The following is a 23,440-nucleotide window of genomic DNA, read 5'->3' on the forward strand; positions in this document are numbered from 1 at the left end:
ATGGCAATCATCTGTAACCTTCCTGTGAAAGTCCTGTACTTATAGTAGTCACTAATGCATGCAGAAATCTGTGTGTTGTAACAAAGGAAAGCTGGTAGGGGACTTACGGGTTGTCTCTTGCGTTGTTGAACGTGAGTGATAAGATGCATGAATTCTTTTTTTTTTTTTTTGGTTTGTTGATTTGTTTTTAAAAGACTTCTGTGTTGTTGTGTGACTGTGTTGTGTTTTATCTGATGGCTCCTGCATGTCTGGGTCATGGTAACCCAACTGATAATGCTGCTCGGTTGCTTCCTGTCTTGTGTCATTCATGTCTGTCAGTCCTATCGCCCATTTCAGTTCACTGTCTTTCCTTTGTCCCCCCTTTCCCTTGTAAATGTCCCATTGTCTTCTTTGGCTCACTTGTGTAAACAAAGTGAGTCTATGTTTTAACCCGGTGTTCGGTTGTCTGTGTGTGTGTCTGTGTGTCCGTGGTAAACTTTAACATTGACATTTTCTCTGCAACTACTTTGTCAGTTGACACCAAATTTGGCATAAAAATAGGAAAAATTCAGTTCTTTCCAGTCATCTTGTTTAAAACAATATTGCGCCTCTGGGATGGGCACCAAAAAAAAATAAAGAATGAAGCCTAATTATATGCAAACTGCATTTACTGTTATATTTATATTTTTTGTATTCTCTAAACTTGGCACTTTGATCTGATATTCTGACCCAACAGCTAGAGCAGTCATTATTATCATTTTTTTGTTCAAACAGGAACTTCTTTTGCTAAGCATGGAAGTTTTATTTATTTTGCAAACGTTTTGGTGCAGATAGTAAAAACGGGAAATTACTCTATAATGCTAGGGGAGTTAATTTGCTTTAAACTGATCTTTCTCATCTTAAACATTACATTTTGAAATTATACTCAATACATAAAAAGCTTGGATTTTTTTTTTTTTTTTTTTTTAAGTGTATCACAAGTGAGCCTTGAAGGCCTTGCCTCTCTTGTTTTGTTAATGGGATAGGAGAGGAGGGGTAAAGGGGGAGGTAGGTGGGAAGATAGGGTAATAATTGACGCCCAAACAGTTGGTGTAGTCACTCTCCTGCTTCTGATTCCACCTGTTGTGTGAGTTGGGTGAACAGGTCATTTTACTGATTTGTTTTGAAGTGTTCACCATTGGTGATATTGGACTGAAATGGAAAGAGAGAGAGAGAGAGTAAACTGTGCAAAGAGTAGTGGTACTGCTTGGTTTGAATGGGATAGACTGGAGAAAGGAAACTATGTTATCATTTGTCAGTGTCTGTGATGATCCTCTGTTTTATATCTGTTACGGAAGTGCTTGTGCCTATCTCAGTTTGTCAGTGCCTGTCTCTTTGTCTGTCTGCCTGCCTCTGTCTCTTCCCCCCCCCCCCCCCCAATCCCTCCCTACCTCCACCCCCACCCCCATCTCTCTCTCTTTTCAGAAGTAAGCAGGGCGACTCCGCAGGAAATTTATACTGGATCCAAACTAAAATTCATCTGGAAAAATAACTTGGCAACTAAACTAAGCAAGCATTTTTGGCCAAGTTATTAAAGGTGAAGGCATGCATTTATTGGTATCCAGGTTTCCTTAAGATTATTTTAAAGCTGAAACTCCTTTGTCAGCCCCTTCCCCCTTTTTAGAGGTTGATGGATGAGTTGTGCTGGTGTGATCCTGTGAAAAACTTTTGCATTGTTCTTTAGATTTTTGGTTTCTGTTGTTTTTTGTTGTTGTTGTTGTTAAATCTTCCTGAAAACCTCAGTGGTCTTGTATGTGTGTGCTTGTGTTTGCTTTGTTTCTTTCAATCCGATCACACCTTTCCTCCTCCATGTCCATGTCAAGAAAGTTTTGTGATTTACAGGTAGATGATTTCTTTTTCCTGTGATTAAAAAAATAGCTGATTTTTTCCTTTCCACAATGTTCATACTTTTTATTACAGATATATAGATGAATATATATATATATATATATATATATATATATATATATAAATAGATGCATACATACATACATACATATACCTTTTCCAGCATTATATATTACCACCTTGCTTGCACTACTCCAAATGTTGTGTACATATTAATATTCCTGAAAAACAGGTGGGCTAACCGTAAGAGTGATGCAAAGAACAACAAAATGACCAAGTGTCAACTTGCCAGGCATGTGAAGTCATCAAAACACTCCAGAGATGGAGATTTGAACTCCCTCAAAATATTTCCCATTTAACATGAAGAAAAGGAAGATATGTTGCTAAGAAGGGAAATATATCGGCAGGGAAACCATGTGACCCATGTCAAAAATTTGAATGAAAAAATATTCCAACAGTATTTGGAAAAACAGGGCCCAGTTCTGAGACATTTGAATCCAGAGAACAGCAAACTAACGATATATATATATATATATATATATATATATATATATATATATATATATATATATATGTAAAAATTGTGTTGGCTTTTCACTTGTTAAGTAGTGTTACTGCTATGGCTGTATTCTTTTCCCACTGTATTTTATGTTGTGAAGGATTGAAGACATTCTGATTTGGAGTCCAGGATGTTTCAAATGATTGAACAGCCAATAACACTTTTGATAGACTATAAAATCACTTATTTTACAGAGGAAGACATTGATCTTCCTCACCCTTGGGTTATTTGAGTTTGTCTATATTGCTGCTGTTTTTGTGGAGTGCCTTCTTGTCTTTGTCCATTTGTGCTGAACTGGGATGTGTTTGGCAACATTGTGAAGGATAGAATATGTAATGCATCATTTGCAGAATAAGTTGATTTCACGTGTCTTGAAAAGTTAATGCACAGCCTTGCAGGTCTTGTGAATTGATACATGACAATACTGGCAGGCAGTAATTTGTATGAATGAAATGAGTCAGGAACATTTGGTATTTGCTAACAGTCAGTAGTATTATCACATTTCTTATCAGTAACAAACTTTTTTTGTTTTAAGCTTTTTGCTGTTGTGTTTTTTTTTTTATCTAATGAATATGCAGGTTAGAATGTAGAGATGATCAGTGTTTTTCAGCTGCTAAAGACTGGTTTTTACATCCTTGGGGTGCAAGTGCATGTATATGTATGTATTTATGTCATGCTTGTGTGTATAACTCTGGTTGTATTTGCATGGATGGGTGAGACTGTGTGTATTCATGTGTGGGGTGAGGATGGGAGTGGGTGGATGAGCAGGTTGAAGTGTTTGTGTGTGCGTGTGTGTGGATGGTTTTAGCACTTTAATAAATAGCTCAGGAAATCTCACTAACATTAACTTTCTAAGGCATTAACTTTACTGTAAAATTCTGGTTAACCAATGGTTAAATCATTCACCTAATACATAACATAGCATACTGAACTCATCAGTCTGTACCAGTAACGCTGATGAATGAATGAACACAGTCAAATACTCAATACAAATAGCACTGTAGTTTTTTTTTTTAGTTGTTGGGTGTTTCTTTTTCACATTGGTGGGGTTTTTTTTCACATTAAAAAATTGGGTCATGCATTTTCTTTGTTTTATAATGGGTGCTTAATTTTTCTGCATGTCATGAAAAATTTTAGACTTAAAGTGTGTTTTTTTTTTCGAACAGCTCTCAGAGGAAATTGCCTGTCAATAGCGTAGACTGTTTTCCTCACCCAGCGGTGCAGTCCTTTGTTTGGTATTTGGATACAATAAGAGAAACAAACAAACAAACAAACAAAAACAAAAAACAGACAAGCAAAATAAAAACATCTTTGCCAGTCATATGAAAATTGACCGTCCTGTTTGTTGGAGTATGCAGGAGTTTGGCTACTATGTTGTGGCAGATCAGTATTCTGATGTTGATCACAGAACTTACTGCAGCTAGTATTTATCTATTTAGTTATGATTAGTAGTTTCTTCAGAGGAGAATATTTATATATTGTAATAGTGTGCGTGTGTGTGTCTTGGGGGAATCTTTAGAGGGAAAATCAACTTCCTTGTGTTGTCCTTTCATTTTGTGGGTTTTCTTGACAACTTGATCTGTCTCCTTAATGTTTAAAAAGAATCATCAGAGGGACTGATGGAGCGTGGGAATGATTTTTTGAGGTTTTCTGTATCACTGCATGTTGATTGGAAAGACAGTCCCTAACATTTATTTGGGCACTTGTTTTGTGGTTCAGTATGTTTACTTCAGTGAATTATACACTGTCTTTCTTCCAACATGCTGATGAGCAAATGTTTCTCACTGTATACAGAACAGTTGATATATGTGATTCCTTCACTGTTTGTCATTGTCCCTCTATTTTTTGATAAATATTTTGTCGAAACTTGAAAGCAGTTATTTGTTAATTTCCAGAAATATCAAGTCCTTAATTGCACAAGTGTTCAGGTTGAAGTGTGGGTTTCTCTTTGGTTTTACAAGGAAAACTAAGATCGTGGAAAAGTTGGAGCCAAAGTACAATTTCACGTTGCAAGATAATTGCAAAGTTAAAGCCTGTTCCATGCATGTCCATATGTGTGTGTGTGTGTGTGTGTGAGAGGGAGAGATCTGTGCATGTGTGTGTGTGTGTGTGTGTGTGTGTGAGAGAGAGAGAGAGATCTGTGCATGGAAAATTAATCTTTCATGTTTGTGTTGCCCCTTACTTTATGCCTTCCTGGTTCATCTGTTTTATTTGTGAAAGTCCCTCTTCACAGTGCGTGGGATTCTTCTGAATTCTGGGGCACAGGTAGTGAGATTGTGAACCCTGGGACAGGCACCAGCTGCACACCTTGCTGTGTGGTTTGCTAGCATGGCCTTTTCTGATGTTGTTTTGTTTGCTAGGTGTACTTTTCATTATTTGATTTACAGTTACACTCACTCGCTGCTCTACCTTACCTACCTGGCCCCCCTCCCCCCGAACCGGGGGGGTCAAAAATTCAGCACAGCAGCATGTATCTCCAGCATGGTCTGTTATGTGTCAATGGAAATGAATGGTGTGATGAGTTTGATTGTTTGTATTTTGTGGTTGAATAGGATGATGCCCAGGAATGGTTAGTCTTGGTTTATGGATGGTTTTTGGTTTTGACATGCTTTTAGAGCCCTGATATCGCTTTGGTGGTCAGCTGGGCTATGGATGATATGATGAATAATATATATACTTTCTGCTCAGTTTACAATAAAACCTGCAGCATGTTGCTTTTTAAAGTGGTCTGACCATCAAGCCATGTTGTGCTTGATTTGGTCACTGAGGCTGCCAGAGCATGCTGACAGTCAGGAACTGACATGTACACACTAATACCTACCTGCAGTGCTCTGTGAGGATGTGAACCAGAAAAAGCAAAAAGAATGTGAAGGACTAAATGAAGCGACGATTGTGTGTTGGTTTTACATGAACAAGGCATAGGCTTGGCAGAATCTCATTGTGATTTTGTTTGTTCCAGGTTTTGTTTATTATTTTGGATGATTGTGAAAGGAACACCATGTTATTCTTTGTCAGTAATGTTTTGTTAACTGTCCCTCTGTCTGCCTCTGTCTGTCCCATTCACTGTTTTTTGCCTGTGTATTTTGGTGGAAGAACATTGTGAGTAATCATTCTTATATCCTGTGTTTTATTTTCCTGTTCTTTGGCTGTCACCAGTGTAACATAATCATGACAGTGTCCCACCATCTTCATGAGTGGCTCTGGGTGTCTGTCTCCAGCAACAACTGGCCAACAAAAATGCAGAGCTCCAACAGCAACAGCAGCAGCAACAACAGCAACAGCAGCAGTTTGCTGGCATCAACAACAATTTCCAGCAGCAGCAGCCCCAACAACAACAGGCCCTTCACTTTGACGCCAATGCCCAGCAGCAGCAGCAGCAGCAGTTTGTGCCACAGCAGCAGCAGCAGCAGCAGCAGCAGCAGCAGGTTCAGGGGGCAGGGTTCGGGCAGCAGAGAGCTGTGGACAATATGCAAGTTTGGGTGAGTGGACATTCAGTGTTGTTGAGTTGATTGTGTGTGTGTGTGTGTGTGTGTCTGTCTTCAGTAGAGATGTGACTCCTTCTTGTATGTATGAGTGCTTTTGTGTGTGTGTGTGTGAATATGTTTCTGTGTGAGTGTGTGTGCTTGTGTATGCTTGGTTGTGTGTGTGTGTGTGTACATGGTTTTAGTGGTCTAATGTACATGCATCACATGTATTCTTTATATGAGAATGCAAACTATTTGCAGTCTGATCTAAACCATGCTCAGTTCATTGATCTTTCGTTAAGTACTGTGCTACTGTTGTGAAGGATGGGGTAAAAAAGAAAACAAAATCAGCTGTTGACAGTCAGCCTGTGCTTGTTCTTCAGTTTAACTAACGCCATTTCACAAAGTAATTTTAGATGAACTTGACCTGTGTGTGTTCTACCATTCAATTGACATCTATTCACAAAGTGTGATTTTGGAGAAACTCATCCTTGGTGTGTTTTTCTGTTTAACATTGATTCACAAAGTGTGTTTTTTGATGAACTTGACTTGTTTGTGTTCTTCAGTGTAACATCTGTTCACAAAGTGTAATTTTAGATGGACTTGACCTGTGTATGTTCTTTGGTTTTCTGTTTACAAAGTGTGATTTTAGACAACTCGACCTGTGTGCATTCTTCAGTTTGTCTTTTCACAATGTGTGATTTTAGACAAACTCGACTGTGTGTTCTTTAGTTTAATGTTTATTCAATAAGTGTCATTTTAAACAAGTACAAGCAATGTGTTCCACCTGTGTGTGTGTTCTTCCGTTCAATTGACGTCTATTCACGAAGGGTGATTTTTGACGAACTCATCGTCTGTGTGTTCTTTAGCTTAACAACAGTCCACAAAGTGTGATTTTAGACAGGTTCAACCTGTGTGTTGCAGAACGCAGACAACTCCAACCTGGCTGGCCAGCAAGACCAGGGCGCTGTCCGTGCTGGAATGGCCCAAGGTAACGCACCAGCCACCATGCCACCTAAACCTGCCGTTAGTAATGCTAACATTCCCACTGTCCCTGCTGGAGGCTTGCCCCAAGTGTCCAATGTATCAAAGCCACCCAGCCAGGAGGTTGCCACCACAGAACGTGTGTCTGTGACAGAGGGAGGTCGTCCCAGGGGTGAGGGGTCAGAGGTGGCTGGAGGAGGAGCAGGGAGAGGGGGTGGTGCAGGCTCGGTGGGTGTCACAGACAGGGTGGATGAGCGGAGGGCCGGAGAGCAGGGAGTGACGGCAGGTATCTGGACACTCACTGCCTTGCCGTGTTCTGTGGTGGTGGTTTTTGCTCTGTGGTGGTGTTCCTTAACTCTGGCATTCTTTCCACTCCTTCCCGCGTATGACCTTCTTCCCCTTTCTCTCCGCTCCTCCCCGCATATGACCTTCTTCCCTTTCTTTCCTCCTCTGGCACACTCCCTGCACCCCCCTGCCCCCTTTCCTCTCTATCTGTCATGTGGATAAGATTGAACTCATAAAATGCTTCTGCTCTTTGTCAGTAGAAAGTGTCACTTAAACGGAAATGGGAATTTGTGTCAGATGAATTCAATTAGAGAATAGTGTCAATGATACCATGCATGCTCATGCGCATATGCTCGTATGCATCCATGCACACACATGGTTACACACACATGTTTATGCATACATGTACACCCATACAAACACATGCACATTGAAACTACACTTGGAAAGACCTGCCTACTGCTGCAACTACTCCCGTGGTCAGTTTGACATATATATGATAATGAGTTTTATCTGGTGTGCTTTTTCTTTCTTTTCAAAAAAAAAAAAAAAAAGTAGCAGTAGTGGCTGATTTTCATGTGTATATCTCATAACAGTGTTTTATGATCTTCTCCTTTTCTCCTTTTCTTTCCTTTTCTTTTCTTCACCCCAAAAGTCCCTCTCCTCTCAGCTGTTTGATCAGGCAGATTTTTAAGAGGGATTGTTCTTAGTATCTTGACAGTTGTTCCCCGGTCTTTATTAGTTGCTTCATGATGTATGTATTGGAGATTGCTTCTGCAGTTGGCAGCCTTAGCCTGTTGAGCCAGTGAAGGATGAAATTAACATTGGTTTCAGTCAAATGTGATGGTTTGAAGGGTGAAATGAATATTGGTTTCAGTCAAACGTGATGGTTTGAAGGATGAAGTGAACATTGGTTTCAGTCAAATGCGATGGTTTGAAGGATGAAATGAATATTGGTTTCAGTCAAACGTGATGGTTTGAAGGATGAAGTGAACATTGGTTTCAGTCAAACATGATGGTTTGAAGGATGAAATGAATATTGGTTTCAGTCAAACGTGATGGTTTGAAGGATGAAATGAATATTGGTTTCAGTCAAGCGCGATGGTTCTTTTGTCAAGGACCTAAGGGGAAGCTTGAGTTTTTGTTGTTGTTGTGTTTTTGCTGCACTGTCATCTGTGCTGTTACAGTGGCATTATCTTACACCAGTCATTCATTATCCACACCCATGCTAGTCTGTGACAGTCCCAGTGCCAGCTGTCCATAGAGAGCTGTTAATGTTAGATGGCCTTGTGCCCATACACCAGAGCAGGCTCTGCATTGCTGCTAGGTCATTTTTTGGCGTTTAGCATTGGTTTGACACATGCAGGTCACCACTATTATTTCAATGCTAATCCCCTTCGTGATGACGGTAATCATGGTTGGAGAGCCAGACTGAGGGAGAGCCAGACTGGATTGGAGGAGACTGCCACCCTATCCCTCAGCCTCTGGAGTTATATTATGCCTCTGTTTTATGGATGTTTTTATGTTTTTTCAGATCACTATTTTCTTTCCTACATGTGGTACCTTTTCACTTTCATCCCTTGTTCTCTCTTATCTGTGATTGGCTCTTGTGTTTTCAACCCGCTATAAATTGTTTTAGGGTTGTGATGTCATTTCTTTGGGTGTTCCTCACTGTGCTCTATCCATACATCAGTTTGTTTCCTGGTTGATAACTTACGCATGTTTTTTTTCTTTGAAAACGTTGACTGCTGGAAAGAAGCGAAATCAAGAAGAAAAGGAATCTGTGATTGTTAGTTACATCGTAATAGACTCATAACACAGTGCTTAATACAACACAGCAACATCTTTTGACTCCAGTTTCTTGACGAGGTAAGACAAATTTACAAAGATATAATAAACACTAACAAAGCAAGAATCTTGAAAGCAAACAAAAAACCAAAAAGATAAATTTACCATTTGTTCCTCAATAACAATTTGACTGAATGACTGTTTGTCTGTCTGAAATGTTTTCTCAAGCATTCTTACTAGCTGACAGCCAGTGCAGTGTTTTATGAAGCTGAAGTTGCCAGAACAAAGATAAAAGCTGGAAAAAAAAAAAAAGTGTGTAGTGGATCAGACCAGAACCAGAGCCATTTTCTTCACAGCACATGTTCAACTTCACTCTTGGTTTGAGCTGGTTGAAAAGATGTCAAGATGAAGCTGGTTGCTGGAGAGAATGACATAAACAGACTGCTGGATGCTGCCTATTTCTTTTCATTGTGTTTAACATAGTCATGTTACTTGTAAGCCTCTTTAAAAAAAACAAACCCAGAATGATTGATTGATAATAAAGAAAAAGAAATAATGATGCAGAAGCATGCACTATGGGGTCCACTATGTGTTCAGATTTTAACAAAATCATTCAGAAATTGTGTGTGGCTTTTAGTTGAAAAACCAAATGTAGACAAAGTTTCTCTTTCATTCTCATAGGGGTTGTGTAGGTGATGGCAAAGACCTTTCCCTTCATCAGTAAAATAGGAGTTTGCATCTCTGGGTTCTTTGTTTTAATTTATTTTTTGTTGTTTTCTTTTATGGGAGGTAGTATGGTTAAGGGTATATGTTCTTCCCTGTTTGTCTTGCAACCAGTGCTATGGTTTGAGTAGTGGTCTGCTGTACCTCAACCCTTTTATTGATTTTTTTTTTTTACTATATCGATGTAATATACCCCATGTATGTTCCTCATACTTATCCATTCCTTCTTTTCTTAGTATTGTAACTGAACTGAAGAAAATAGGGCAGGAAACACTCATGAATGGGTCAGACAAGTTTGTTGGTTTCAGGTATAATGCGCACTTGAAAAATAATTTCATGACATAGTAAAGGTAAAAAAAAAAATTTTTTTTAAAGTTCACATATTTGGAATATCATGCATCATTGATATTACATAGGGCTGAGCCATTCTGTGGGCCGTCCAGCCCTGATCATTGTCTTGATTTTGCTTCGTGTGTATTGGGTGTGTGGATGGCATTCACTCTGCCTTTATCTGACCATCCTTTCAGTTCTGTCCCCAGTGCCCCATCTTCTTTAGCTGTGAATAGAATGGGGAGTCACTGGATGTCTTGAGTGCTTTGCAAATTTAATTTTTACTTCTTATGGAGAGCTGCTTTATCACAATTCCACTGAAAGAAGAGTAGTGGGACTGGGTTACCGCTTGATCATTAGAACTAATGCAATTTTTTTTTTTATAAGAATAAAAAAGAATGTCAAAAAATCAAGAAGAGGTTATTAGCCCAAAATGTATATATTTATGAAAGATACATGAATGAATTGAATCAGTAATTTGATTATTGAATAATTTTGATGTGACAAGGGCAGATAACTACCAAGAAGGGTATATCATCTTGATTTCATGTTCTGTTTTTAAAATGAAATGGGGAAAAAAAGGTTATCACAGGTCATAATTTTTTTTATCAAAATGTAGAAAGAATATTTTTAAAGTTTATCATGCACATCAGGATTTTTTTCTTTTTTTATATATATATATGAGAAAAGAAGAATGTGAGTTCCTGGAAATACATGCTGACATAAAAAACCCAGAGATTGTGTGGTTCCTTGATGATATTGAAACATATGATTGTTGGAATGTTGGCATCAAATGTGTGATCTGTTACACCTTCATTCACTATGGGTTTTTTTAACCTAATTGTGTTTTTTCTCACTGTTTTGTTTGCTGTCTCTTCTCTCCACAAGTAACACCACACACCTTTCCTGTTGATGCACTTGGGTCACTTGATTTCACTGTCTGCATATTAATTATCCGAAACAAAGAGATCCAGCAGATTGCCCTGACCACTTAAAATCACTTGTGGATGCAGCTGAGTGTTATTTTTGTTTGTTGTTATTTTACTTTTTTTGTCACAACAGATTTCTCTGTGTGATATTCGACTTCTCTCCCCAGGTAGAGACTAGCCTCCAGACCACCAGTTAAGGTCTAGTCGAGGGGAGAGTGAAAATCCTGAGACTCAAACCTGCGAACACCACACACCTTTCTTGTTGATACACTTGGGTCACTTGATTTCACTGTCTGCATATTAATTATCCGAACCAAAGAGATCCAGCAGATTGCCCTGACCACTTAAAATCACTTGTGGATGCAGCTGAGTGTTATTTTTGTTTGTTGTTATTTTACTTTTTTTGTCACAACAGATTTCTCTGTGTGATATTCGACTTCTCTCCCCAGGTAGAGACTAGCCTCCAGACCACCAATTAAGGTCTAGTCGAGGGGAGAGTGAAAATCCTGAGACTCAAACCTGCGAACACCACACACCTTTCTTTTTGATACACTTGGGTCACTTGATTTCACTGTCTGCATATTAATTATCCGAACCAAAGAGATCCAGCAGATTGCCCTGACCACTTAAAATCACTTGTGGATGCAGCTGAGTGTTATTTTTGTTTGTTGTTATTTTACTTTTTTTGTCACAACAGATTTCTCTGTGTGATATTCGACTTCTCTCCCCAGGTAGAGACTAGCCTCCAGACCACCAGTTAAGGTCTAGTCGAGGGGAGAGTGAAAATCCTGAGACTCAAACCTGTGAACACTCGTTTCCTGGTCAGGCGCATTTGCCTTTTGGCCGTTTTTCCATTGTTACGTGATTAATTCAACAGTTGGTGCCGCATGTGTTCTAATGGTTCTCAGCGTTATCCTGTGTGGTGTATGTTTGTGTGTGTGTGTGTGAGCAGGTGGTGTGAATGGTTACCAGAACCAGCTGGATGAGCAGGAGCAGGAGCAGCAGAGGCAGCAGCACCAGCAGCGTGTGGAGGAGATAAACGAGAAGCACCAGGTGCTGCCCCCTCACCACAATGATAACGAGGCTGACGGCGGCGTCCTGGGCAACCCTGATTCTCCTGTCAATCCTAATGTGAGAGGGATAGTGACGATTGTGAAATGAGTTATTCAGAATAAAGTCAGTCCTAATGTGAGAGGGATAGTGACGATTGTGAAATGAGTTATTCAGAATGAAGTCAGTCCTAATGTGAGAGGGATAGTGACGATTGTGAAATGAGTTATTCAGAATAAAGTCAGTCCTAATGTGAGAGGGATAGTGACGATTGTGAAATGAGTTATTCAGAATAAAGTCATTTCCAATGTTAGAGGGATAGTGATTTTTGTGAAATGAGTTATTCAGAATAAAGTCAGTCCTGATGTGAGAGTGATAGTGATTTTTGTGAAATGAGTTATTCAGAATAAAGTCCGTCCTGATGTGAGAGGGATAGTGATTTTTGTGAAATGAGTTATTCAGAATAAAGTCCGTTCCTATGTGAGAGGGATGGTGATGATTGTGAAGTGAGTAATCAGGAATAATTAGAGAGGGATGGTGAAATAACTAATCAGAAAATGAAGGTCAGTCCTAAAATGAGAAGGATGGTGATGATTGTGAAATAAATAGTTGAGAATAAGGCCAGTCCTTAAGTGAGAGAGATGGTGATTATTGTGAAATAAGTAATCGGGAATAAGGTCAGTCGTAATGAGAGAGGGATGGTGACAATTGTGAAATAAGTATTCAGGAAAAAGGTCAGTTGTAATGAGAGAGGGATGGTGATGATTGTGAAATAAGTAATCAGGAATAAGGTCAGTTTTAATGAGAGAGGGATGGTGATGATTGTGAAATAAGTAATCAGAAAATTAAGGTCAGTCCTCAGATGAAAGAGATGGTAATGATTGTGAAATAAATAGTTGGGAATAAGTTCAATCCCTAAGTGAGAGGGAAGATGATGATTGTGAAATAAGTAATCAGAATATTAAGGTCAGTCCTAAAATGAGAGGGAATCTGATAATTGTGAAATAAATAGTCAGGAATAATGTCAGTCCTTAACCCCTAGTCTGCCTATATAACTCATCATCACAAGCATGTACGCTTCGCTGCCACAATGACGAGATAACTCGTCATCGAAATATTCTGACTTTTCCCTGGTTTGCATTCAGTTCGTTGACAAAAATGCTGGTCGCTTTAGCTTGGAGAATCTTTCTAGATTCTATTCATAGCTAGAAACACCATCTACGTCATGAGGCAGTCCTTTATTTGAACATTTTGGTTGGGTCACTGTCGCAGTGTTTTGCCTGGCTCCTTTCCTCGCTCGCTCAACAAAATGTTGGACTGATGCCGTGCTCAAGACATGCGATCATGGCAAACTAAATCAACCAAGATTGCTTTCTTTAGCTGATGCTCAGAAAGAATTGAAGCGTAAATTTGAAGAAGAAGACAGTGATGAACATTTATAGGACGATTTGATAGAAAATAAAGGGAGCAATCAAGAGAGTGGCCAAGATACAACTATTAGTGAGTGATGCCGGCTGTACAGCTGTAGCAGACGACAGGAAACTAACCAAATTATTAGCAGGACACAGTGTGAGCGATTTATATTGTGGTTGTTCTGGTCTGATTTTGTGTGTGCAGATATCCATTTGTCCAGAAAATATGATATTTTAGTGCAAATTATCTGACTAATGTTTGTAATGAACAAGTTGAAAATGTGACAGAAAACAAAACACTGATTTCAAAATAATAGCTTGTCACTAAAAATATATAAAATGGGAAAACATATGTGTTTTGTATTCTTTATTCATTTACCTTTCAGAAAATATATACTTTTATGGGTCTTTCTCAAATATTTATATCCGTTTTTTGTGAAAAACCCCTGGCAAATAGATTTCACTTAAATCTTATTTTCCTGGCAGCAAAAGGGTTAAGTGAGAGGGATGGTGATCATTGTGAAATATGTAATTAGGAATGTGGTCTGTCCTAATGTGAGAGAGATGGTGATGATTGTGAAATAAGTTGTCTGGAATAAGCTTGATCCTGATGTGAAAGGGGTGGTGATAATTGTGAAATAAGTAGTCGGGAATATGGTCTATCCAATTGTGAGAGGGATGTTGATGGTTGTGAAATAAGTAGTTGGATATAAGGTTGATTCTAATGTGAAAGGGATGGTGATAATTTTGAAATAAGTAATCAGGAATAAGGTCAAACAAGAGTGAATTATAATGATGATAATAATGGTGAATGATACATGTATGCAGATGTTTCTGTTAGCACACCTGTGAGATGAGGATGGTGTTTGTCTCTTGATAATCATGGATAATCAAAAAATGTAGTAATGACATTAAAAATGATAATAACTATCTTACAGAATTATGTTTTTGTAAATAATGATAATTATGGATAGTGATAATGATAACCACACAAAATTAATTTCTTTTCTTGTAAATGATACTTATTATAAAAAGTGATAATGATAATTACACAAAATTATTTCTTGCAGCTGTCTTATGAACCATTCCATTTTTTCCACATTCTTTCCTGAGCAGTTGAATGAAAATTAGATTTTGAAAAATGCTCTCTGTTCCCAGATGACAGGAATAGCAAATTTCTACTGAACTCATCACATTGTGTTCCGGGGGGGGGGGGGGGGGGGTTGTTTGGGTTTTTTTTCTTTTTTTAGCTTGACAAAATTATTTCTATTCTGCCTTCACATTCTTTTTTTTATTGACGTATTTTTTTCTATGTTTGTGATGAGAATGTTTTCAGCCTTAATAGTGCAACTAGGTGATCAGTGGGCTGTAAAAACAAGGAGAACAAGAACAGATAGAAAAGACTGCTTCATGTCTTGCCTGCCTAAGGGCTAAAAAAGCCTGTACATAATTATGGCACTCTATTCCATATCTGTATTAATGGGTCAGCATCTGTTTCGTCCATGTGTTTTTACAGGTGCATGTGTGTGTGTGTGTCAGGTTGAGTGTTGGAGTGGGGGGAGAGGAGGGGTTTGGGGGGGTGAGGGTGAGGGTGGGCTGTGTATGACTGATGTGTTATTGTAAAGCACTTTGAGAGGTTTGAAAGTGCTATTGTAAATGTACTGTTTTATTATGATTGACATTAAGCACTTTGGTATGTTTGAAAATGCTGTATAAATGTACATTTATCATCAATGATATTACTGTTATTGATATTACTAAAGGTGGACGGGCGGCAAGGTGGCCAGCACATTGAAGTGAACAACAACGAAGAACACCAGATGAGGCCCCCAAACATGAACCATGGCCCTGAGGATGGGGGGGTGGATGACATGAACCGAGGGGCCGGGGACAGGAACAGGGAGGAGGAGGACCAGCATGAAGACCCTCTGGAGCTGAAGCAGATGGCTGGTCCCCAGGTGAAAGACATCGCCGCAGACCACGATGGCAATGTTGTGCAGCAGCAGCCTCCTGTTGATGTGAGGGAGGGAGGGGGGGTGGGTGGGTGGGGGGTCTGAGGGGGGAGTATCGGTGAGGGGTGTGTGGTGGGGGATGTGTGTGTGTGTGTGTGATGTGGATGTGGGTATGTGTGTGTGTGTGTTTTTGGGTGGGTTGGTCCGTGAGTGTATGAGTTAGACTGTGTGTGTATGTGTGTGTGTTTGGTTTGCGGTGTGATGCACAGGTTAGCAAGATGAGCAAATGAATGAGTGTGTGTGTGTGTTGGGTTAGCAGCGTGATGCTGAGGGGGAGGGGTGGGGTGGGGTCAGGGAGATGAGTTAGTGAATATGTGTGTGTGTGTGTGTATTTGAGAGGGAGGGGGGGAGAGATGATTGCTAATATTATGATGGGATATATAATTGTATGTTCCTGAGTTTTCTTGGGATTGCACCATGCAAATCAAATACCAGAATGGAATGCTGCTCAGCAGATAGTTGTGTTTTTTTCTTGAATGTATTTTTTATGTGAATTGTCTTTAATGTTACCTATTGTGTTTATGAATGTGATTGGTTATGAAGTGATCATTAATTTAATTTTATTTGACTTGCAGGTGGGCATGCAAAGGAATGGTGCAGGTATGTAAAATATCTAGGTAAAGGAAGTATGGTTTGTTAATTTAAATTTTGATCCTTGATTTTGTCAGATGTTTTGATGACAAAAAAAAAGTTTGTGGGTATGTTTTCATATTTGATTTTAGAAGTGAGTAATTCCAGCATTTTAGGAACATAACTTGTCACTTTCATAGACGGAAACAACAGGTAGAGACCAAGCTTCAAGCCTTCTGTTCTTTGTTGTTTTGTCTTCTTTTTGAGTTGTGTGGTTTGGTTTGTGTTGTTTGTTTCTTTGATCTGTTTACATGTCCTTTTATTGGGTTAGTTGGTTCAGGTTCATTTTACAGTTATTTTGTTGTCTTTTCTGCTCAGCAAAGTCCCCTGGTTCTGGCATGATTTTTCACTCTTGTTTATAGCATGGATCAGTTTGTAATGTACCTTGCATATGTGTATATATGTGGCTGTTATATTTCATTGAATATTTACCTGTCTATAGCAGTGCTTTTGCCCTGGTCAGCTTGTACATCATGACAGTTACTGACTTTTGACGGAAACAAAAGAAAGCAGAGGTAGAATCAAGCAACAAATCCAAGGATTTTAACTCTCAGATCTCCCTTGGTTGGTGTAACTACTTCTGTTCAGCAGTTGATGTTTTTGTTTGTTTATTTTTTCTAAATCAGTTTTCAGCTCTTTTGTGGTGTGGGAGGTTGTTATGCTTGATGTTGCTGATTTCACCCTGTTTCATGACTTAATATCTGCATAGTTTGGCGGAGCTGGTCTCTAATCCTCCAGATTTTGCTTCTCTGCCTATTAAAGGAAAGAAGTTTTTGGATGCCGCTGAAAGAAAAAAAATTAGAAACTTAATGCTGCCGATTTAGTCTTCATTTTCCATGTGCACTGTATGTGTTGACTAAAATCACATAAGCTGATTCTTCCAGCATTTGGACCAAGACTTTGTACCTCATTGTGTCCATGGTTCTTAGCATGGACTGCTGTTGTAATGTGTTGACTAGGAATGCAGAAAAATGGTTTTTTAATCTCAAGGAACGGAGACTTGCTGATGGCTAAAATATGAATCATCCCTTGCTTTTTGAATTCCATGAACTGTACAGAAATCTGCAACAACAACATACAATGATATTTTTCACACTCGTAAATGAGGTTTATATCTTTGGAAAAGACCAATTTACAATCAGTCAAACCCAATAACCTTATAATGCATTATCATGGCTAAAGGTTTTCATAAAATACAGAGAGAAAAAAAGCAATCAGACCATCCACAAAAAAGTGTAAAGGTTACATTCTCTAATTAATACTGTGGATAACATTTCCAGTGAATGCATACATTTTTTTGTGTTTTATACTTGTTTCTGAATCGTTTAAATATTGCTCAGTACCAGGTCTAATTTGATTTTGTTTCCAGTTTTTGTAGACAGAATGTTTTGCAAATAGGCTGAAACCAAGTATTTCATCTTTTTTGTGACTGTCAGTTCCTAACAGTAGTAATTCTTTGTTTGACTTTTGAGCAGTTTTCACTTCTTTTTTCCAGTTGTATGATTATTGAGTGTTCACATTGTGTGAATCTGTCTCATCAAGACTGAACAAGTTGTTAGCACAGTCACAAATGAATGTTTTTTTTTGTATTGGTCTTCACAGTAATGTCTTCTTGCCTCTCAGCACTTCACCTATTTCTGTCGATATGTTACCCCAGTCTGTCACTTAACTGTTTGAAACACTGCTGAACACAAGTAGTCATGCAATTTGATAGAGAAGTTTTGGAGAAAGGCCCGTCATCAGATGGGAGTTAAGTCCTTATGATTTGTTGTTTAATATCACTGATTATCATTGTATACACATAGTAGTATTGACAGGTTAGTATTGAGGAAGATGGTGTTTTGGGGTTGGCTTGTTTTCATGGGGACAAATTCAAGTTGTTGTTTTTTGCGCTTTGTGTATGGAAGGTGGGGACATATAAACAGGTTGTGAAGATTTGGTGGAGGGACTGAAGTGAGGTGAAGGAACAGCTTCAGGTGTGGAAATATGTTCGTGCACATATCCCTTGCTTTGGTGGTGCATTTGCAAGGCCCTGAAAACAAAAACTGGTTTCATGGTGGTTGGTAGAACAGTTACATTGTTGTTGAGTTTCCATCTAAATCTGAATGTGAGTCAGCAGGTTAACATGATTTGAGTTGGTTTTGGAACTGTAAAAGGATTTAAGATTTCTTTTTAGTGACTAGTAATGCTGTTTGGGTTGTCCATATTTTTAGTTCGTTTTGTTTATCTCTCACTGTTCATCTTAATTTGTTAATAATTTTATACATTCGTTTACTGATTAATTTATTGAGGTTTTCTTCCCAAGCAGACTATTTCCTTTCACATTGTCTATTTACTTTGACTCAGTTGCATTGTTACCTGGATTTTTTTCTGAAGAGGAGGTGCTGTCCTTTTGATACAGGAAATGGTGTATATTTGTTTTAGCTTTCAGTTGGATCTTATAGAAAACATGTTTTAACAGTGGAGTGGGATTTTACAGTGGACATGTTTTCACAATGGATGTGTTGGGAAGTTATTACATGAACTGAGACTTCGTCTGAGAGGACAAGATCACTTTTCCCATCTGCATATTTGAAAAAAAAAAACCACACACAAAAAAAAGCCACAGGCAGTCAGTCTTCTGCGGTTTGCAGAAGGGGAAGAGGAGGAAGAAGAAGAGGAAGAGGAGGAGGAGGAGGATGATCAGTATGATAACGCAGAGGATGACAGGAAGCACAACAACAACGTCAATGTTGACATCAAGGAAGAGGCTGATTTCCGCTAACATGACATGTGGCCTGGTCAGGTGGAGCTGGATGTGTGGTGTGGCAGGCCTGTAGCCTGTGTTGTGCTCACAGCGTGTAGTGCACGGTGCATGCCTGTAGTGTGTCATGTGTAGAAGCTTTCTTCTTATCGCCTGGTGTGTGTGGGTCCTGTCTTGTGTCTTTTCTATTAACGCTGTGCCTGGCAGAAAGAACTCTGTTGGAAGGCTGTCACGGTGCTAACACGTTCATGCTTGGACGGCAGTCGTAGATCATAATTGCTTTGTCTTTTGTGTGCCATTTCAGTTGTTTTCATTTCATTACGTTGTGTTATTCTTTTGTGTGGTGTGTACTTTTATATATGTAGGATTACTTTGTGCACACCAAATAAGTTTATTGTGTATGTCTGTTAAATGTAAGTTGTAACCGAGACTATTTTGAAACAGTAGAAGTATTGCTAGCATTACACAAGTTATATATACATGAAACTTTTTTAAAATTTTATTTAGATGCTAACATTTAAAATTTAAACCTATTATTGAAAAATGGTGCACCTAATCAGGATATGCAAGACTCAGATTTATGAAGGGTGTTGTTTTTTTAAGCTGTTTTGATGGATTCATTGACACTGGTCAGGTACTAAAATGTGGTTTTATTTGTATGTGTATATATATATCTGCATATTAGTTCTGTTCTTGTTCATACTTCTGATGAGGCTCAGCTGAGCAGCTCCAAACTTGACAACTCGGAGTACTTAAATTTTTCTGATTGATTTCAGACGATAGTTTGAGAACATATGACATAGTATGCTGTGCAGTATGACTTCCCGTTCTTTCTGAACGTTTAATTGCTACATGGGTTAGGTGATGTTAATTAAAATGACGTCATTTGCTTTATCTTGCCCCTATCATTGATAGTCTTTAGATTCTTGGATCAAGAATTTCTCAACAGCAGCATCACAGATCTATTGACAGTGTGTGAAATACGTTGTTTGCAGCAATTTCCAACACAAGAAGTTGTGAGATGGTTGATTGTAGTCAGCACCACAGTTTTTATTATCTCTTGTCCTGACACTGTTGGTTCATGGCCAAAGGCATTGGATTTGACATCACCTGTTGGAATGAACCCAGGGTTGTCTGTGCTACAGTAGGGCCAGCAGTATTGGGGTGGATGTCTGTGTACGTCACATAGAATTTCCTCTTCCTCAGTAGACCTTAAAATAATAATATAATGGTGGGATATGTCTGTCACTTTATCCCAAGGGGTGTTTGCTATCAGTATCACTGGGATGCGCTACAGAATTACATACTCACAGAGGCTTCAAACTTTTCTTCTTTTTTCTGTCTTTGTTCTCAGCAATGGTAGCCATGAGTAGTTGCCGATGTCTATTCTTTGTTCTGTATGCTGTGTCTTTGTTCTCAGCAATGGTAGTAATGAGTAGTTGTGGATGTCTGTTCTTCTTTTTTCTGTGTCTTTGTTCTCAGCGAAGGTAGTCATGAGTAGTTGTGGATGTCTATAATCACCTGTAGTTCTGGTGGATGTAATGTTGTGGTGGATATCTGTCTATAGTCATACAGTTGTGCTGGATGTCTGTCGATAGTCACATGTAGTTGTGGTGGATGTCTGTCTATAGTCACATGTAGTTGTGGTGGATGTCTGTCTATAGTCATACAGTTGTGGTAGATATCTGTCTATAGTCATACAGTTGTGCTGGATGTCTGTCGATAGTCACATGTAGTTGTGGTGGATGTCTGTTGATAGTCACATGTAATTGTGGTGGATGCCTGTCGATAGTCACATGTAGTTGTGGTGGATGTCTGTTGATAGTCACATGTAGTTGTGGTGGATGTCTGTTGATAGTCACATGTAATTGTGGTGGATGCCTGTCGATAGTCACATGTAGTTGTGGTGGATGTCTGTTGATAGTCACATGTAGTTGTGGTGGATGTCTGTTGAAAAATCTCCTGTCATTTTGGTGGACAGTAGTTCTGCTCACTGGATTTGTCATGCTGTATCTAGACGTATTTAGAGTGATATTGCTGGTCATCTTCTGTGAGAAGCTTGGGAGCTGTGTTGTGTACTTGATAGTGAACCACTTTTGTTACAGTTGTGCTTTGTTGTTTGTTGTTTTTTGTTTTGTTGTTTATTTCTTGAAGGGAAATGGGGAAGCAGGTTAGGAAGAGAGGTGGGGGTGAGGGTGCAAGGATTGAGAAGGAGGGGCAGAGGGGGCTGGTGGATGATAGGTGGGAACAGTATTAGCCATATTTCATTCCTGTAGAACTTCATTAAAAGCTCTGTTGTGTTGTCTGAATTGCTTGAAGAAAGTGACCACCACAAGTTAACACCCATTTATGATAATAATGGTGATGATGGATACTTCAAAAGCACACTGTTAAAGGATCTGCTTTTGGTGCTGTACAAAACACTTGGTTTTGTGTGTAACACATTACATCAGTGTTATCTATACACACAAAAATGTGACTGGCAAACTAACACACACACACACACACACACACACAATCACAGAGCATACATACATTTAAATACAATTCAAACATATGTAATATACATACCAGCCCCCATCCACACATGCATACACACACGCACACACGAACACATGCATACACACACAAACATATATTTGTACACATACATGCAATTGTGTGTCCATGGGTACACAAAGTCGGTTGTATATTATACACAGTCAAGCACACCACACGCACAGGAGTCATTACTGTTTTGATGGGCCTGCCACAATGAAACTTTGCTGAGGGAAGAGGTGAATTTTTAGGCCAGATTTGAAAGAGATGATGGAGTCAGAATGTTGGAGGTTTTCAGTCTGTTCCACTTCTTTGGGGATTGAAAAGAAAATGATCTATGGCCAAAAGTCTTATTTCTGATGAGACGTCAAGTGACAGAAGAAGAGCGGAGCTGGCAAGACCGAGTTTTGAAATGGAAAAGTTCAGAAGGATACTCTGATTTGGATCCACTGACTGCAGAAAATATCAGAATGGGTAGTTTGTAGTTTGTACGATCAGAAACAGGCAACCAGTGGAGAGATTGAAGGAGAGGAGAAATGTGGTCAAGCATAGAAACTCTTCATATGAGTCTGGCAGCGCATCCTGCAAACGAGTCTGGCAGCAGTGTTCTGAATCTGAAGAAGTCTGTCTCAGAGATATTTAGGAAGATCGGCCAAAGGAGAATTTGCAGTAATCCATTCTTGAGAGAACAAAAACACACATTCTGACATAACAGTTAATCATGAATCCTTCTTTCTTATTTTGTATGTATAAGAAGGCATGGTTGTATTTTCATCAGGTTGTGAATTAGCACATGCATTTATTCCCCTATGTAATCTTACTATTCTCTTTGTTGTTTATGGAACATTTGTGCTGTCTTAGTGGTAGTAGTTTGATTTTTACATTGTGCACAGATATGACAGTGCATTTCGTAACTGCTGATTTTATCGGCATTGTTTATCTTGTGCATATATAACTGTAGGTTAGAGTGTTTTTGTACTATTGATTTAATGCATATATATTTAATATGATTATCTTTGTGAATGGTACATCTTGATAATTTCTACTGAGATATCTTTCATGAAGATGTTTTAACTTTAGAATAAGATTTGTTCTGTGATAGTTTTTTTTTTAATAAGAAAACCGAGACTGGGCAAGACTTGGCAGAATTATCTGTAGGCAGATGGGTTAAACAATAATCATGTTTTGTCTAGGATTGAGTATTTCTGAACTTTGAATACAGGATAGTTAAGGATGGTCTCATTCTAAGATTGGATATTTCTGATAGCTGTATATTTAAAGGTGCATAAGTGCATGTTTGAATAAGTGTGCTGAATTTTAAGACTGATAAGTAGAAAAACCATGGGTGTGTTCTACAAAGATCATTGCTGCATGAAATGAAGTTTTTGTGGAAACAACAACAACTAAAAATAAAAAAACAAACAAACAAACACTTAAACAACTTAAGCACCAGGGTTCAGCTCCCACCTCGTGTTATCTGCTCCACTTCTGCACCACTTGCATGTGTGGTGATTCGAACACTTACAATGTATATTGTGTAATGTGTTTAGCAAGACGCACTCAGTTGTTCCTTTGGTTATGGGTAATGTACAGTGGAGTCCAGTTAACACAAGTATGAATAGTACAGTAACCCAGTTTACGTCAGCAGGTTTCACTTTCTATATATGCACTGAAGGATCAGGAACAGGGATAGATGCACTGAAGGACAGGGGGGAGGGATAGATGCACTGAAGGATAGGGGGGAGGGATAGATGCACTGAAGGACAGGGGGGAGGGATAGATGCACTGAAGGACAGGGGGGAGGGATAGATGCACTGAAGGATAGGGGGGAGGGATGGATGCACTGAAGGACAGGGGGGAGGGATAGATGCACTGAAGGACAGGGAAAAGGGATGGATGCACTGAAGGACAGGGGGGGAGGGATAGATGCCTAAGGACAGGGATGGATGCACTGAAGGATAGGGAAGAGGGATGGATGCACTGAAGGATAGGGAAGAGGGATAGATGCACTGAAGGATAGGGAAGAGGGATGGATGCACTGAACAGGGAGGAGGGATGGATGCACTGAAGGATAGGGAGGAGGGAGGGATGCACTGAACAGGGAGGAGGGATAGATGCACTGAAGGA

The 23,440-nt window shown here is 39.1% G+C and overlaps 1 protein-coding gene across 4 annotated transcripts in view; it reads left to right on the top strand.

Moving 5' to 3' along the window:
- Positions 1 to 23,440, top strand: part of LOC143287671 (uncharacterized) — a 51,877-nt gene that overhangs the window by 18,168 nt on the left and 10,269 nt on the right. For 3 of the 4 annotated variants that reach the window (XR_013055985.1, XM_076595847.1, XM_076595848.1), the window contains 6 exons: positions 5,644 to 5,904; positions 6,814 to 6,880; positions 11,881 to 12,059; positions 15,154 to 15,408; positions 15,978 to 16,002; positions 18,666 to 18,812. Coding sequence is in view for 3 of the 4 variants with exons in the window: in XM_076595847.1 (XP_076451962.1) it covers positions 5,644 to 5,904; positions 6,814 to 6,880; positions 11,881 to 12,059; positions 15,154 to 15,408; positions 15,978 to 16,002; positions 18,666 to 18,796 (918 nt within the window). In the remaining variant the exon portion in view is untranslated. The remainder of the gene's footprint in view (positions 1 to 5,643; positions 5,905 to 6,813; positions 6,881 to 11,880; positions 12,060 to 15,153; positions 15,409 to 15,977; positions 16,003 to 18,665; positions 18,813 to 23,440) is intronic. The other variant, XM_076595849.1, reaches the window with a different exon arrangement.

The sequence above is a fragment of the Babylonia areolata genome, chromosome 11, assembly GCF_041734735.1.
Source record: "Babylonia areolata isolate BAREFJ2019XMU chromosome 11, ASM4173473v1, whole genome shotgun sequence".
NCBI classification, from domain to species: Eukaryota; Metazoa; Mollusca; class Gastropoda; order Neogastropoda; family Buccinidae; genus Babylonia; species Babylonia areolata.